Genomic DNA, 18,064 nt, shown 5'->3' on the forward strand with positions numbered 1-18,064 from the left:
AAGCAGAACCAACTTCACAGACATTTGTCGGGCTTGTTCTGAAGAACCTACAGTGTTGGAAACTGTAAGCTCTTGCAGCAGGCTCCTGAGGTGCTTTACTTGCCTGAGATAACACAGTCAGATAGAGAGTTTCTTCCAAAATTTAAACTGCAGAGAAACCTCCTCTCCTCTCCTCTCCTCTCCTCTCCTCTCCTCTCCTCTCCTCTCCTCTCCTCTCCTCTCCTCTCCTCTCCTCTCCTCTCCTCTCCTCTCCTCTCCTCTCCTCTCCTCTCCTCTCCTCTCCTCTCCTCTCCTCTCCTCTCCTCTCCTCTCCTCTCCTCTCCTCTCCTCTCCTCTCCTCTCGCCATTGAGAATTTTCCAAGGTAGCTGTTTTTCCTTGGTTCTAATTTTACAAAATGTTGGCGACAATAATGCAGAAGGAAATGATAAAGATTCTAGCAGAGGAGACTGTTTAATTTCTCCATTGGGCTTTCCTGAGCTTTTCAATACATGATATAAACAGACATAAAATCATCTCTTTGGCAAGGAGTGCTGTTATTTCAGTGTAAATCAACAGAAAGGGCAAATCAGGTAAAAAAATATCATTGCATTCCTCTGCTCTCTGGAGTTTCACCGACATTTTAAGAAGTCGCTTGGCTTTCATCATTGACAAGAGACTTGTACTCTTTGTTTTGGGGAGGGATTTCATTTGGAGATGTTGCTAAGCTGAGACTTACAGCATGTGCAGCCAGAGGAGTTGTTGTGAAGGGCAATGCAATGAGTATGATTGCATTGTCATAGGTGAAGTACTTAATTTCATAATAAAATCTGTGGCTGAGTTTAAATATCTTTATTCCCTTTTGCACATAACTAGTGCTTTTCTCTCACAGTACCTGTGGAGAGCTTTTCAGCAACAGATCTGCTGTTGAGGTAATATCAATAAAGTCCTCCCTTGGAGCAGGTCCACACATGCAGCAGATTGGGTTATGCTTGCTAAGCCCCATCAGATGGGTGCTAGGTGTTAACCTGGTGGCTGCTTGAGCTCGAAGCAGCCACATGGTGCTGAGCTGAGGACAGCCTCAGGTGACTAGATCATCTGAAAGGTCCCTTCCAACCTCGGCGATTCTATGATTCTATGACTGGGCCTGTGGGGTCAGCCCTTTCCCTGCCCAGCATCTGTAACTCACGATGAGTCCTGAGTGCTCTTGGACAGATGAAGACCACAACTGGGGAATGGGCTTTGGCTTTTACTTGCCTGAGAAAGCAGATGGGTCTTGCATGGTGTTTGATGAGCATTGTGGACCATTTAGCAGCCTTTCTCATCATGTGCCCTATACCATGCAATGGGGCAAAAACAGTGACACAGAGCCTTTGTGAGACTCCATGGGAAGCTATTAGGGAATACACTTCCCGGGCCAAGCAATAGCATCCAGGGCTAGGGCTAAAGGCTGAGGTTGCTGTCTTCATATAGAGGGTCTCTTGACAAGTCACATTTGCAAATCACACACTACCTCCTCGCCTGCGAGAGCTGCATTCCACTGCTGAGCTTTGATCAGTGGGTCTGTTAATATAGAAGAGATTTAGGTTTTAATTTTAACCAGCGGAACATTTGAACCTGGCCATGGGTGATCAGTTGCTCAAACCCGTGTCGGGATTTAAACAGGTGACATGTCTTCTGTAAGCTGACTAGACTCCGTTAACTCCCTTAACTCTTTGCAGGTTGCACGCCGTGTCCCAAGACAGGCCAAATTTTTGCAGAGGCTGGTACGTATCACACATTTTACCTCATGGGAATTACACTTGCTTTACATGTATATACGCGTGTGTGTGTGCCTGTGCCCAGAAATAATCTGTGTCAGTGGGTGATAGTAGGGTGAGATTCTAGGTAAAAAAAAATCTTCATTTTGATCAATGCAACAGGTACAGGTTCTTCTAATACTTCCCAATCCATCTTCTCAGCCCCACATTTGGAGTGAGAACAGTGAACATAAGCCTGATGAAATCTCACTGAATTTGAAGAGAAAGGGAGAGTTTGCTTTCAAATCTGAAAATCTCTGTTGTTCTTCGTTGATGCAGAGGCCAAAATTTACTGGAGAAAGAAAGACACCAAGGAAGCCAATATTGCTCTTTCAGCACGGGAACCTAAGCTTTAAGATGTAAACCTGCAGCTGTGAGAGGTACAGCAAATCTGTGAGGGCCGGCTGTTTGGCTAAAGAGGCAGCCAGTGAAATTGCTGTTCACGGCCGGTTATTTTTTCTGGCTTTTCTGAGGTATGGAGTTGAGAACCGAAGGAACTCATTTCACACACTGAGCAGCAGTGGTAATAGCTTCTGGTCGTTTTGATCTCTGACAGATTTGAATCGGCAGCCTAGAGGAGGGCAGCTCATGCTCTTATTACCAGTTTATTACTTCTAATCTGAGATACAGTCAATTTGTTTTGATGAAAGCTACTGATAAAGGTAAAAAACATGGAGTGTATTTCATTTATCTTCCCCTCTCTTCTGTCTTTCCAAACATTTGATGTAAACAAGCATAAAATCATTTGTTTGGCAAGAAAATTCCAGCTCCTAGTTCATCATAATAAGCAGGACACCTTCATAAAACACCCAGCCAACCTGCCTCAGAGCAGTGTGCTAATCTGCCGCCTTGGCATTCCCTAGCTTTATTTTTAATAGGGATAATAAATCACAGCAATAATAATATTAAACAAATGGTTTGTTTTGTTTTTTCCTTTGTGCTGCTTCTCATCTTCTTGAAGGCCTTAATAAAAAGTGGAGAAAACAAACAGGCGTTTGTGCAGCTGTAAGCCAGGGCATCAGGCGCTGGTGGATTGTGCAAGAGCTCCAGGGAATGCACAAGAATTGCAGACTGGAACTTGGGCTGCCCGCCAAGCCCGACCCAGCAACCTGTTTGGAAACCGCCTCTGCCCCCAGCCATTTACATTTTCTCTATACAAGGAATGGCAGATCCCTTCCAGGGATGGGAAGATGAATCAGTTCTTTCATCCTCAGTTGGACGTGATGCCCTTGTTCAGTGTTTTCCTTTCTCCAGGAAGAGGGAGAGGTGTTGAACATCTCGTTTTCATTTGGTTTTGCCATTCCTCAGTCTGTGAGAGTATCAGAGCTGGAGCTTGTTCAGTTGATATGACAGAGATCAGTTGAAGCCAGAAAAGAGTAGATTCATCAAAAAAACCCTAAGTGATGTGGTTCTTCATATAAAATATTAAGCTGTGGAACTGCTTGCTACAAGATGTTGTGGATGCGAAAAGTTTACATGGATCCAAAAAAGCAGCTGTGTAAAGTCACAGAAGAAAAATCCACAGAGGTTTACTAAACACAAAAATACCACCCTTGGTTCAGGAGTTCCTTCAGCCACAAATCACTGAAAACTGAGAGAATATTTCTGGGTAGTATCAGTGCAGGTTGGACTGATTTTACACTCTTTTCTAAGCATGTACTATGGATCTCTGCCAGTGATGGGCTACAGGGTTAGAATCACTTTTGTTCTCACCCAGTACAACCATTATTACATTCGTGTCATAACAAGTCCATGTCCTCTGTCATATTCTAAAGACTTTCTGACTTCACTCGAATCCATCACTGCATTCACAGTGTTAGTCTCAGTGTCAGACATGTCACTGCAGAACCACTTGTATCTCAAATAAAAGGCAATGGGCTTGATCCTCTTTTGCTGTTGAGCTGTCAACTATGTTTGAACCCACAGCTTATGATGCAATGCAAAACATGGGAGTGGATACAGAAGATCTGGAACCAAAGGATTTGCTGTAGTTTCAGATTCTCTCTTTCCCTTCTGTTATTAAAGCTTCTATATCTCTTACTGTGCCACAGGCGATTGTCGGTATTGAAGACTGAATAAAAAAACATCGGCTCATTATATCTGGAAACATCCCTACAATGCTACTTCAGATCAAAAGTTCCCATCCTCTCCTTCTTCAGGATAATGAGACTGGAAAGCCATGCCTATGTATCAGGGAAAGTTCTAAGAGCAGCAGGGTCTTGTTCTAATCAATAGCAATTGAGTAAAAGCCACTAGTGGCCTAAGGAGGGGACATCAGATGTGAGCAGATATGCTCTAGTCTAGATCCATCTCACTGAGCTGTCTGAAATCAGTGAGACAAATCACACCTTAAAAATGCTCATTTCTTGCCATTATGGTCCATATGAGCTGAGCCTGTGCTAAGTAGGATGTTCACGGACACAGAGCATATCACACATTCTCCACCTGTTAAAGATATCTATCATGATTAGGTTCAGTTGAGACACCTTTATCAGAGTCTTTCCAAGCCTTGAAAGTGCAGGTAGATGGGGCCTTATTTCCAAGTCTATTGACAGTTTTGTGCTTGTTTCTGGTGGATCGTCATTCTTCCGTTTGCCTGGAATTCACTAGCCCAGCAACTTGGTTAGTTGGATGCTTGCTTATTACTGCTTCTGATGCCATCAGCTACTGCAGAAACATTCCTGTTTCATACTTGCTCATACAAACACTTGCTCCCTTTATAAAGCAATTTGTCAAAATTATTTTTGTTTGGAAAAAAAAAATAATCCTGGAAGCGCAGCTGACGAGCATGTTCTTGTCTTCACAAGTCTTATGTGCCTGGGACTTTTTATCAACCTCAATAGGAAGAGTCTCAGGTTTTTTGGCTTAGGGAAGTTGCTCTGTATGTGCAATGTATTTTACTCTTTGGCTTCCTTCTGCTTTGTTCAGCCTTTGACGGTTTAAGGCAACACATAGAATTATTTTTTTTACATGGACTGCTTATGGTTAAATACACTGAAGACTTCCAGGAAGAAAACTGTTGAGCTCCATGGAGACATTGCTGTCAAAAAATCCTGTCAGACTGGAGAAATGTTCCAACCCAGGACTTGTGCACAAAAACACATTCCCAAGAAGCAGAAATTGGCTTTCAGCTTCTATTGCTACATTATGTGTCATTCATTGCATTCTCTGCTGCTTCTCTACTGGAAGGAATCCAGTGTGGCCTAAAAGGCTTAAAATATTTTGCCTGAGACATCACAGTGTCAGTGTTTCTTATTAAGTCTCTTCCATCCATTGGCTGAGACCTCCAGGATGGATTCTCAGCAGAGGAGGACTCAACCTACTCCATTGACAGCAGTGTTTCTGTTTACATAACTTACGGATCTGATTGTGTGAATTTGAAGATGCTGCTTCACACACAGTGATCTCAGTCTTTCAAGAGGTCTTACATCTGCTCTTGTGTACAGGCCACAGGGCAGTTTCTCTGACATCAGTTCTGGACCCTATGGGGCCATATTCTGGGTTTCTCTTCCCAGGCCATAAAGAACTAATTCTGTTCCTCTCACGCGGTCAGAGTTGAAGGGTGCAATTTAGGATACATGTGGATTTTGTCAGTGTGTTTCACAACATAAAGGCTGGCATACTCAGAGCTCTCATCCTTCCCAGACCCTTCCCAAGCTTTGGAGAATGACTGTGGCCTTTGCTCTTGTGTGTGAACACAGACAGTGCCATGCTCCTGGTTTACCTTGGCAACTCACCTGAAATTTTGACTGCAAGCCCACCTTGTCTGCTGTTGACTGTTTTTCATGGGCAAGTCTAATACTCATAGGGTGGTAATTTGCTTGAGTACATTAAATATTATTTGAAACACTGAAGGGGTGAGTTATCTAGCTGTCGGGGTTAATGGATAACCTTTTGATACGTACAGGAAACCAGGCCTCGGATGTCTGAATTCACTGTGAAATCCACAATCATCTCTCGGTATGCTTTCACCACGGTGTCGTGCACAATGGTGAACAGCGGATCTGAGGCACGCGAAGCCGTGTTTGAGATGCAGATCCCAGCTGCAGCCTTCATCTCCAACTTTACCATGTAAGTAATGCTGACAGCTGGGTGGACAATGGTTCTCCCATCCCACAGGTAGCTCTCTGAGATTTCAAAAGCTGGCTAATCTGCAGTAGGACTGTATCAAGGCCTTTTTGCATTTCTTTGGGAAAAATAAAACCACACGTGTGATATACTCCATCCAAGACTGGTCATGGCCCTGAAGCACAAAGCAAGTCCTTGGTTGACAGGATGCTAAGATCCAAGTCCTCACAGTGTGCATGTGGAAGAAAATGATTCTATTTCCCATCTATGGGTCTTTTAATAACTTGCTTCTCCTCTCTCTTTGATTTGGACCAAAAAAATCTGTCCTAGCCCTCAGAAACCTTCTCAATTGAAGTTTCAGCAACACTGGTACACCATAGTTATTCCACCTAACTCTGACAGTGGTGCCTAAGAAGCTCCTTGTTGTTCCAGGTTCTCCATACCGTCAATGGAGGAGGACAGTCAACTCCAACTAGCAGATAGGTTCACTTGCTGCTGGAGGTGCTAGTCATTCTGTGTGGATAATAGAGCAAGTAGAGGGTAACCAAGCTCATACCGAAATGACTGACTAAGGAATAAATTAAGCTGCTGGTTTCAAAAACTGATTTGGTTTGGTCATGCTCAGTTCCCCCCTATGGGTAAATATTGGGGCCACAGCTTCAGACCTGACCATAGCAGATAGGGGACCAGCTCTTTTAGAAAGACTTCCATTTGGACTAAACAGGAGGAAAAACAGTCTTTTGCCATTGGCCAGCCAAAATGTATGTTAAGGGCTGTTTCTTTATGACCCTGTAACTCATTCCCAGGGAGAAGCATTTTATTTAGGGGGGCAGCTAATTGAGAGCAGTCATCCTGAATATTGTCATGTCTATTGACAGAGATGGTGGATCTGAGACCAGACCCAAAAAAAGTGCTCCTTGGGTTTCTTGGCAATTGCTTTGTTTTGTGGTTTGCACCCTTGTAGTTGGAGATTACCTACTGAACTGGCATTTTAGAGAGGTAAACTCCTGGACTAAAAATGAACTCTGCTGGTATAACCAGACAGGGAACTTCTAAGTCAGCGTCTGTCTCAGTGACTCGAGTGGACTCAAGGAGAGTTACACCAGCCTGACATGTAGCCTATTCACGTCTGCACAGTCTGTGAACCCTTCTACAGCAAGCTGTACAGCTGTCACTCTATGTGGGTGCAGAGTGGTCATGCTGCCATCTCTGGTCTCTCCAGGAGCATCGGCAACAAGACTTATTATGGAGAGGTCACAGGGAAAGAAAAGAAACATAGCAGTGGTGACAAAGCAAGGGACAAGAAACCTCCGAGCCCTACGGATGGAAGGTACGTTTTGGGCCTTTGTCTGTGTTCTGTGAAGAGATGTACTCTCCTTCCATCTTTATTTCAGGTGCTTTGGCATGCCCATCCATGGATTTACAGGAAGAAATAACTAAGTAGAACGTTATTCACACTGCCTGGTGTCATTCCCATACCTCAAGTCACGTAAAGTTGCATGTGGCATTTTCTAGCCCTGTTACACAGCAGTTTCACATCCAAGATGCAAATCCTCTGTGTAAGAAACCAAGAGACAGATTTTCCTTTAGCTCTGTTCCATGTTAAACATGTTTGTCATATTCGTCTCCATAAGAAGTCATGTCATCTTTTAAGACTTTTCCTCCTGTGGAAACCTCCTACATGCTTAATGCTTTGTGAAGCATTAGGATGTTTTCTTGCTTGCTGGTTTCACATATTTATTGATAGGGAATATTTATATTTGATAAACAAAATCCAGATTCATCATTCACTGGAGGAGGTGGTACCTGATGTGTATGGGGTGTGAAGGTGTCTTTGGATTTTCCTTCCAGGGAGAATGGCTATGAGACATTCAAAGCTTCTGTCTTCATTCCTCGCAAGATGCAGGCCAAGTTCCTACTGCATTATGAAGAGCTTTTGCAAAGGCGACTGGGGAAATACGAGTATACAGTCAGCATCCGGCCCCAGCAGCTGGTGGGGAGGTTACGAGTGGAGGTGAACATCCTGGAGAACTCAGGCATAGTTTCACTGGAAGTGCCTCCCCTTCGAAACAGCAAACATAAAGGCAATGGGAAAGTTGAAGGTAAGGAGAGATTTTATGACCCGTGGTTCTGTTACTTGTTGGTCCTAAATCACTTCTCAAGAACAGGACTGGCAGTGTTAGGAGTTCTCCAAGGCAATTTTGGATAAGAGTGTAGATTGGTGTTTCATTCACTTTAGCGCCTCTCCAAATGAGGCATTAAACAAAACCCCAACACGGTATTAAAGCAGCACTGTCTAGGATCAAGACTATATTGGAAACTAGAGGACCCATCTCATGAAGACAATAAGAAAAATTATGTTAGCAGCTCATTAGGCATAAATTATTCTGGCAAATTCCAACTATGACTTTATTTAGAAAGATACATTTCTTATTTTCCCTTTTAAACTCTTGCTTCACTCACTGTATGCCAGGTACATTCCACCCCAGAGGTGTCTGCCTTTGAGTGACAAGCACGTCTCTAAGCATTGTGGGTCATCAGCGATTCTTATTTAGAGATGTCTCATTCACTGGCATGGAAATCTCCAGGTTCATGAGACCTGCTATAATGGCTGTGTGAAAGGGTTTTCAGGATTATGAACTCTGTGCGGTTCAGTGGTGGAAATTCAGACTTATCATAAAGGCTGATGGCTTTTGTTCTATTTTCTATAGATGACTATGTGGTATCTGTGCACAAGCATGTGAGAACTTTGAAGTTTAGTGAATATAGGGCTGATCCCATCCGAGCCAGTAGGATATTTTTTTTTTCTATTGTCTTTACAAACTTTGAACTGGGCCTTCAGGCCTTGTGCTCATTTCAGCAGGCTCTTCCCTGGCTCCACTTCTCCTGGGAACTGTTTATTTTAAGTGAATTGTTTTTTCCATCCATCCATGCCAAGGCAGATAGGAAATCCTGCATTTTAGAACATGGGAAATTCCAAGAGGAAAATCCATGTTTTGCCAAAATACTAAGTGTCATCTGAGTATCTATACTTACCCCCAACCATCCTCACTCTCTGTTCAGACAGTGTAAAGGTAATCTTTCTACTGTAAACTAACAGTGAGGAGCACAGGACACTGTGATTGCTACATGTTGACAAAACCTCTCACCAAAAAAAAGAGGGTGAGTCGGAGCTGGAAGCAGGATGTGGAGTTTTGTGGGACTTGGGACTTGGTCCTCAGTTACTCGAAGTGACATAATGCCAGCAAAATCAGTGCAGCTGTTCACTTCTGCCAGGTAAAGACCCTAAAACATGTGAACTGGAGTTAAACTGGTTGCTCAGCATGATCTTACTGATTTCATCCAAATCACAATGAAATCAAGGCTCTCAGTGACTTGGACTAGCTTCAGGTCAAGCCTCATACAGCTAATTAGTCCCTCTGCCGTCCACCCATGTATTGTGTGATAAATGTGCTCTGACCCTCAACACGAGGGACAGGAAACCTCTTTCACCTAACAGGGAGTATCACAGTGCATTGTGGTATATGGTTTCCTGCAAAACATCTGGCATAGATCAAGGTTAGAGACAGACTAAGCAGAGCAGACGCACTGTTGGTCTAGTACGGTATGGAAATTCCTATACATAAATGACATACAGGGAAAACTCTCGTAACTTGCTGGCCAAACTGCAGTCTGTGAGTGCTGATCATTCTTGGCACTGTGCTTTAGATTTAAAACAGCTCATATAAAAATGGGCCCAAGCTCCAGGATTCCATAATTCTCCCTAGCTGCTAAAATGTCTATAAAATAGGTGTCCTACTGCAGGACGGGCAATGCAACTGAAGCTCAGATTCCCCATGCTTTATCCTTGCTCAGAATTCAATTACAGACACTTTCTATCTGGAGTCGCCCTATACAGTTGGTGAAATCTGTTTGCTGTGGTGAAATCACTGCTATGTAAGTCATTGAAATGACAAACACACTTTTGGGGTCCACCACGGGCAGTCAGGAGTGGGTTGTGCCTCTGCCAGATCAAGTCCTCATTGGTGCCACTCAGGTGAGTGCCACTCAGATGAGTGTATAGGGTTAATGAATTCCGTAGGTTAGCTGATCTTCTTTCGGATCTAAAGCAAGATGAGGAGATTAGGACATTATGAGCAGCCAGAACAAAAAAAAAATTGTCAGAATGGTCTCAGAATGGTCTAATAGAGGTTGCATAGGAGGATGGCTTGTTTTGGATGGGAGCAATTTATTGCTTGTGACTTCTTCTGGCTGGCAAAATCATACTTGGAGCAGACAACACGAACTTCCTGCCTTCCTAAACACAAATGGAAATACCATGAGAATATTCCTAGGGAGGGCAAGGCCAAGGCAAGGAGCATTGCACTTGGAAAGCCAGTGTACTCCAGTCAACTGTCATCTCTCAAGCTTGATCCAGAAAGCAAAACATCTGAGTCGTTAGATCCTTCCTGCAAAGCCTTCTTGCTCATATGACACCCAAAGACTAAAGAGATCTGCACACGAAGTGAGACCTCCAGAGAAGGCTGTGGGTTTTTAAATGAAAGACAAGTAAATTGCGTGCCAGGTCAGAGTGGCTGCTTGGCAGACAGTCTGCAAACTGGGAGAAACCAAGAAAAAGACAGTGGCTGGTCTCTTCTCAGATTCCTGTGGCTTAAAACCCTTCAGTATCATTTGACTGGAAAGCTCGGCAGCGATCTAGTAAATAAGTGGCCAGCAAAGGATGCCAGACCAGGCAATGCCATACTGTGTTACCTATGGTGCCCCAAATGAGAGGTCATGGCTTAAAAAAATGACCAAATCAGGAACAGAGTCTTGCACATTGGAAAATGGTACTGCCTCACTGGTTTGAGTTTGAATCTGGCATGAAAACACTCTTCCTCAATTTCCTATGTCTACAAAGATGTCTGTAGTATCTCATGGTTAATGATTAAATGTGAGATTTTTTTATTTTTGAGTATTAATAGATTACATTGAGAGTATTGGGTGAAATATGTATTGTGACATTAAGTCATCAGTTAAATGACAATCCGAGTAATATGTCCAAAGCGCCACCAACGTGAAACCGTTGTTGAGGATGGGATGTAGCTTCACAAGTCATTTAGATACTTTTGACTCTGACTGACCTGGGTAAGAAACTACATTCTTTTCCTGAGTACCAGTCCTGAAGATTCAGTGTTGGATAGGAAAATTAAGCTGAAAATCAAATCTCTTTGGCTCTGGAGCCATCAACAACTCCACATGATGAGCACCAGCAGTGACTGATGATCATAACTGAAATGCTCACCTGTTGTGTCAATAAATGCTGTTTGCAAAACTAGTGAAAAAAAATAATAACAATAGTTTAGATGGCCAAAAGTGGAGGAATGGCTGATCTGTCTTATTTCACGGACGAATCTTCTTACATTTGTGGTGCTTTCTACATGCCGTCCGTAGAGCCAATCAATGTACCATGCAGGAACCATAGTGGAAAAAACATTTCTCTGTTTAATGATCTTTTAGGATTTGCACTTTTGACTGCAGCCAAACTGATAATATCCATACAGCCTGTGATGAACAGAAGAGATAAAACTTAAAGACCTGTATACAGAAGATGTCCCTTGATGAGAAAGAGTGAAGGACGCTTTTTGTTACCATTGATATAACAGCGCAGATATCACAGCAGTAGGAGCAGAAGCAGTAAAGAGTCCAATTCTGCCTGCTTTTGGCTGTAGGGGCCCAAGATACAAAGACTGGACTTGGTTCCACAAATTTCCAGTGATTTATGAAAAGTCAAGCTGTGCTTTGCTACAGATAGAAACTCTTGGAAAGTCCTACGTACATCCTCTTTGAACATGGAGCAGAGACAACTGGGATGACATGTCTTTCCAGGATATTTCCTTTGTCAGTGACTCCTGTATAAACAGCTCCATCTGGGAGTTGTATTTTTCCCAAAGGAAGATATTAGGCATGTGAGTTTTGGAAAGTGATCTTTTGTCACGTGCAGGTGATGTCTTCTGTCACATAAAAACCCCAAAACAGGAGACACTGAGGCTAATGATCCTGGTCTTCTCTGGTGACCTCAGAATGGAGCCATTTTCTGAATGATGTCCTTCCCAGCATCCTCAGGGATGACTGTCCTCATCCTTTTCCTCCAGCTCAGCGGTGTGAGAACTAGTCATGGACTTGTGCAGGGAGACAGTAGGCTGCCTGAGAATGACTATTTCTCGTCAAAGTCATAGCTCTCGTAAAGGTTTTTATTTGTTATCACAGTTGTCTAGAAGTTTCCACCTGTTAGTGGAGGATGAACTTGGCATTTGAGCTCTAATCCTGACTCTGCCAGTCTCCAAAATAATTTAGGTTTGACTGTTCATCATGTGAGGACTACAGTTTCGTATGAAAAATGCTTTTTCCTGCTCTGTTTCTTTCTTTATCTGAATTTGGTAGAAAGTTTGTCTAAAGGCCCTATTAACTACCTCAGTGTGAGCACCGACCAGCTCAAGTCTTTGGAGCTCATCCACGCTCTGTACTCTGAATATCTCATAGATTTTCCTCTCTCAGTCACTTGTTTGAAAAGAACTGGGCCAATAAACAGAGGAGAGTAATTGTGATCCAGATATCAAGTGCTGCCTAAAAAAAAGAAACCCAGGGGAAGACGTAGTTAGTGTATTTAAATATATAAAAGGCTGCTGCAAGGAGGAAAAGAATATTGTGTTTTCCGTGTCAATAAAAGAAAGAATAAGAAGTCAAGGCTTTATAATTCAGAAAGAAAAATGTAAATTAGACCTTAAAAATGTCTGACAGTGAAAAAGGGATACTCTGGAGAGGACTGGCAAGGGCAGGTACTGAGTTTCCATTACTGGAGGTCTGGAGTGTTTCCAGACCATGTCATAAAACCAAGTAGGAAGGGATTCGGTCTGAGAACACGGGATAAATTATACAACCTGCCTTGCAGATCTGATTTCTATTATTCCAGAGGGAAAAAAAGTTCTTTTGGACCTCTTCTACCAGAAAAGGTCTATTTGTTTTTAATCTCCGTCCTGGAGATGGGAGGTGAGTGGCTATGAAGAAGATGGGGGAGCTTCCCCAGCTGTTCTTGTCACTAATGATAGCTATGTGAGGGAGCCTTGGAAACCTCCTCTCCAGGGGCTCCAGGGGATGACATATCTCACCTCCAAAGATTGTTTTGAGGAGTAATAGAGGAGTGCAGTGTGATCCACATGATCCCATCTAGATTCTACAGTGCTGCACAAAACTGGATACACGTGATTATGCCCATTTGACAGGTGGGGAAACTGAGGCACGGAGCAGCTACCTAACTTGGCTGATTTCGGATGGTTGGAGTTCTGGTTGGAGTTCATAGGAATGCTAGGACTGGAACTCATGCTGTTGTGGCTCACAGCATACTCTGCTCACCCATCAATGTACTTATGGCAGAGAAATACAGAAGTGAAGTCCAAAGGCCACAGCCATGGATGTACATCTGCAGTTGGCACAATGGGAGACCTGTTTCCAGTGTGAGACTGACTTTCACTAACCCTGATATGATATGGCCAGGCAGCCTTACCGATGACAGTTCTTAGCAGTTGAGGAGGAGTAATGTGAAACCCTCAAATAGATCAGAAAATATAAATGAACTGTGAAGCCATTTCTATGAATTCTAGGCATTTCTCACACACTGTCAGCTAAATGGGATTTTGGAAGTGATAGAAGGCAGATGGAAAATCCAGGAAGGCCAATACAAGCAAAACTGATGCATTGTGTATTAAAAACATATTACATCTGTTGATTCATGAGATCAAAGGGCAGCTCTAAAAGTAAAAACAAATCAAGATTGAGGTAAAATCCTATAGAGCTATTGATTTATGACTTTTCTGTGCCAGAAGAAATCTGAACTGCACACAGGTTTTAGAAAAAATGTCAAAGCTCTGTGTAATCATTTTATAAGCTGCTTTTAAGATCCAACACTAGTGTCCTTAAGTGATTCCAGTGTACTGGGTGGGACCTCTCTCTCTACCAGGATGGATGGATTGGAATCGGCATAGTCAGAGAAGCCACGATGCAGGGTCAATTCTTGATTTCACTGAAATTGAGTAATATCTGTCATTCAGCCTTCTTGGTCAAGACTTTTGCTGATGAGTTTGTTTCACATTGCAGGTCCTCCAGCTCTCATTTATTTGTGTAGAATTTGAGCCTATGAGAAAAACCTTCCCTGCCTCAAAAGTACAGTCTTGTGCCTTGTCTATTCAAATGTGCTCACAGCTCACAGGACAGCTATAAAAGTAAAGCCAAATCAACATGGAAGTAACAGCCTAGAGTGCTAGTGATTTATGACTCTTACTTTCATTCCTTTGCCTAGAGGAGTCTACGTTGTGCATAGCACTTTAAAGTAAAGATCACAGCTAGGCTAATAATTTTATAAACACACAAGAACCCTAGTCCCAGCATTTCTATGGACTTTAACCTGTGGGAAGTCAGGTGAGTTAGGTAACCACTCCACGCCTCCATTTTCCTACTTGTTAAATGGACATAATCATATGGATCTGATTTTGTAAATCCCTGTGGGATCTGGATGTGAGGTGGATTGTGTTCAATGTTGCATACAGACGTCAAGTTGCATTCCTCTAATGCTGCTCAAAGCACTTTACAAAGGTGGAGAAATGCCACTCCTCGTTACATAGACAGTGTTAAAGGAAGCCCTGGAGAGGAGCTTTCCACGACTGCCTGCACCTTGTCATTGTGATCAGTATTGTTAATGGGGTATAGCACATAATTAAAATTATCCTAAAGCAGATGTCTGTGTCTGACCAGATGTATCACACCCTAATATCCCCTGACACTCTTGACCCGATCTCCACTGAGAATAATGGGAGCCTAGAAAATAAGCTCAGACATAGGTGCTTGCATTGTGAACACCTAAACTGGAACTGAATCTCACCGATCTTTTCTTTTCCCTGCCATACCACAGACTTCTTGGTCCTTCTTTGGCAAGGACGTGAGACCTCCCCACACAGTATAATTATTCCCATCAATTTTAATCAGCACATGAGCGGATATAATAGAACTTCTTTGCCTCAGAGAAGCGTTGGAATAATCAATGTGAGAGTTGAATCACCCAAGAAAAACATCATTTGAGAATCTATTTTGATGTTTTCAGTAGCTAGTTAGGATACGGGGGAAAGACCTCAAAATCTGGGGAAGTCCAAGGCCAAATCTGACCTTTGCTGAATCTCATGTAAGGGTTCTTAGGGTTCAAAGGGAATGAAGAGTTGCCACACCAAAAGAGAGTAAGGTGGGATTTTGGCCACACAGGGAAACAACAAGGAATCTTCATATCCCTCTACTTTAGCAAATGAACACAGCTAACAAGACAAGCAGAGGTTCCTTCAGGGTGACTCAGACCTAAATTATTTTCTTTCTCTGAAAGGCACAGCTCTCTTCATTGACTCAGGAAGGGAGATTAGGGTGAGTTACATCTCAAGGATGCAGTTTGCACGACTGCACTAGCAAGTGCTGGATTTTGTCTCAATCAGAAAGACTGAAATTGCAGCAGCTGTACTGATAACTCTTTGCTGAACATAAAGGCAGGTAAGATATTTGGATGTAGACATTACACATAAGACGCTTGTCAGATCAAGTGATCAATTAGTCAGATCAGTCCCACCTCACATGCCCGAAGTTCATCTGAACAAGTCGCCTCAAGAACTCTTTATAATCAATAGGGAGAAATCTGCCATATGATTCATCTAATCCTAGAGGAAATGTTTAAACAGGTCAAATGAATCATACTTGCATTGACTGGCAGGATCTCAGGTCTAGGATCTGCGTTCTTCATGTCTAGAGTTGGCTGGAATACATACCACTTATGTGTCTGAAGTTGTGTGTTCATACAGAAAGCAGTTTGCAGTCATACAGAGAATATCTGGCCTTTGAGTTCAGCGACCTCCAAACAGAAGCGAGCACAGGAATTTTGCCTAAACATTTATATCCCTGATGGCATTGTGATGTTGGTTTCAGTTTAGAGGGGAAGGGTTATGTCACGTCAAAAGGGTTTTAGTCTTGTTTCTGTTTCAGGGTCCTGCCAAGGGCCGTCACTGAAACAGTTCTGTTTCAGAGCTGAGGGCTCTGACTAAGACAGCTCAGCGTTTGCCTCTTTCAAAACCCTGTCGAGGGCTTTCCCTGAGACAGCATCACAAAGCTGTAAAGATAAATGATTTATTTAAGTGACAGATATAACAGATTCAGAATTGCGGTTGATAAATGCACTAGCTGCGATAGCGCTAATATGCTACAATAATGCTAGCAAAATAGATGAATAAATGAATAAATGAGTCAATGAATAAATGAGTCAACGAATAAATGCTAACCTGGAAGTTCTTGATCCAGAGGTGAAGGCACAATACTTTTACCAAGAAGGCATCCCTGTCTTGGTAGGGGAAGAGGAGCACAGCCTGTCAACTGTCTTTTCTAGGTCTCAAGTTTCTTCTCCCTTGGAGAGATCTCTTCATACAGCTAACCTCCTTATTGCCCTTTATGTCCTAACCTTATCTGATCCCCTCCCTTGGGTGACATTTTAGCGTGATTTGGGTAGAGAGTTGGGTGCTATAGTCATATATGTTTAGTATGTGCTTCTTTTTGCTCATTATCATACTTAGGGATGTCAACTTTAATATTAATTTTGTGGATAATTAAGCACAAAGTCTCAGTCTGGGCACCAAGACATTCAAGATTCTGTGCTGAAGCCATTTATCTGCTATTTATCTGCCATTTAGCTGCTATTTATCTGCCATTTATCTGAAATTTTGAGCCAAAACAGGACCGTTCTACCACCACAAGACTCCCTCTTTCGGCTGATATCTCTCCTTCCCCAGGGTTTGCACAGGAGATAAGGGGCCATCAGCACTATTAACCTCTTATGTACCAAATCCCACAGGTTATTAAGTTCTTATCACTGGTGAGTTGAATCTTTAATCTCAGTATGTAACTATGCTAGTTCACCTGACTCCATGCTGATACTGTATGTGCTGTGCTTAGACATCTGTAAGACAATGGGAAAAACTTGTAAGATTGTGGTTTTATCTCAACAGGTGATGTTTCTCCTCCTCCTTCTACTGTAGTTGGACATACCAAAACCTTAGCTAAAGTTACATTCAATCCCAGTGTTGTCGAGCAAACCAGGATCGCCCGAAATGGTATTTTGGGAGATTTCATAATTAGATACGATGTCAAGAGGGAGCTGAGTGTTGGTGATGTTCAGGTACTGTACACACGACTCGTCTTTTCTCTGTTGTTAACTATACCTGAGGTGGTTCAATTGCTTTGCATGCTCCAGATGTCCTAGAAAATGTTCCCCAAGTGAAAGGCTACTTCTTCATCTTATAAGAACTATCCAAAATAAAACCAGTCAGTTGGCAGCTGCGAGATGGACTTAAAAATCACACGTATAGAAATTCACCGAGTTTCTTTTTTGTACCTGCTTTTCAGTTTCTCAATATACTGGCTGGATACAAGGCCAATTGCCCAAATGTACTTTGTGGTTCTAATCCCTGGGAACATATGTTATACCCTTAGAGCATTTGGAAGGAAACTCCAATGTCCACCACAGAAGGCAATGTGGAGAGCTCCAGTACGCTCCCCCCGTCTGGATAAACCGGGGACCAGAATTAAGAGGGACACCAAGGAGCACTCATATATTCCAATGTAGACACAGACATTGAAAGCAGGATGTGGTGTGCCCAACCAAATATCCCAAAATGATGGGTGTGGAACATTGTACCATGATCTACCTTTGATTCCTGACTTCCTTGCTCTTCCACAGATTCTTAATGGGTATTTCGTGCACTACTTCGCCCCCATAGATCTTCCTCCGTTGCCAAAGAACGTTGTATTTGTGCTTGACAGCAGTGCCTCCATGGTGGGAACGAAACTGAAACAGGTGAGGTCCTTGCATTTATTATAGACTGGTGGGCTGTAAGGTTGTAGAGAGCTTGGTCCAGGCTTATTCTCACCAGACGGGTTCTTCTGCAAAATGTTTTCTTCGTCTGAGGTGAGAGGAGGCTGGGAAGAAACCTCAAGATGAGATGATTTACCAGCAATCCTGTTAGTGGGAACGGGATAGGAACAGGAAGTGCAGAGGACTTCATCACTCTGTAAAAAAGGTTGGTGCTGTCAAAACTGAGCTAGGATGTTTCAGGTAGGATTGTGCTGGGCAGTTCTGTTCTGAGCAGTTTGAAGAGAGGCAGAT

General features: G+C 42.9%; 1 protein-coding gene across 1 annotated transcript in view; it reads left to right on the forward strand.

The window, feature by feature from the left end:
* ITIH5 (inter-alpha-trypsin inhibitor heavy chain 5) overlaps positions 1–18,064 on the forward strand; it is a 48,470-nt gene that overhangs the window by 2,879 nt on the left and 27,527 nt on the right. Inside the window, exons 2-7 of the mRNA XM_063323664.1 lie at positions 1,699–1,743; positions 5,684–5,847; positions 7,067–7,174; positions 7,696–7,946; positions 16,908–17,077; positions 17,639–17,755. Coding sequence (XP_063179734.1) covers positions 1,699–1,743; positions 5,684–5,847; positions 7,067–7,174; positions 7,696–7,946; positions 16,908–17,077; positions 17,639–17,755 — 855 coding nt within the window. The remainder of the gene's footprint in view (positions 1–1,698; positions 1,744–5,683; positions 5,848–7,066; positions 7,175–7,695; positions 7,947–16,907; positions 17,078–17,638; positions 17,756–18,064) is intronic.

The sequence above is a fragment of the Chroicocephalus ridibundus genome, chromosome 1 (assembly GCF_963924245.1).
Source record: "Chroicocephalus ridibundus chromosome 1, bChrRid1.1, whole genome shotgun sequence".
In the NCBI taxonomy this organism is placed as follows: domain Eukaryota; kingdom Metazoa; phylum Chordata; class Aves; order Charadriiformes; family Laridae; genus Chroicocephalus; species Chroicocephalus ridibundus.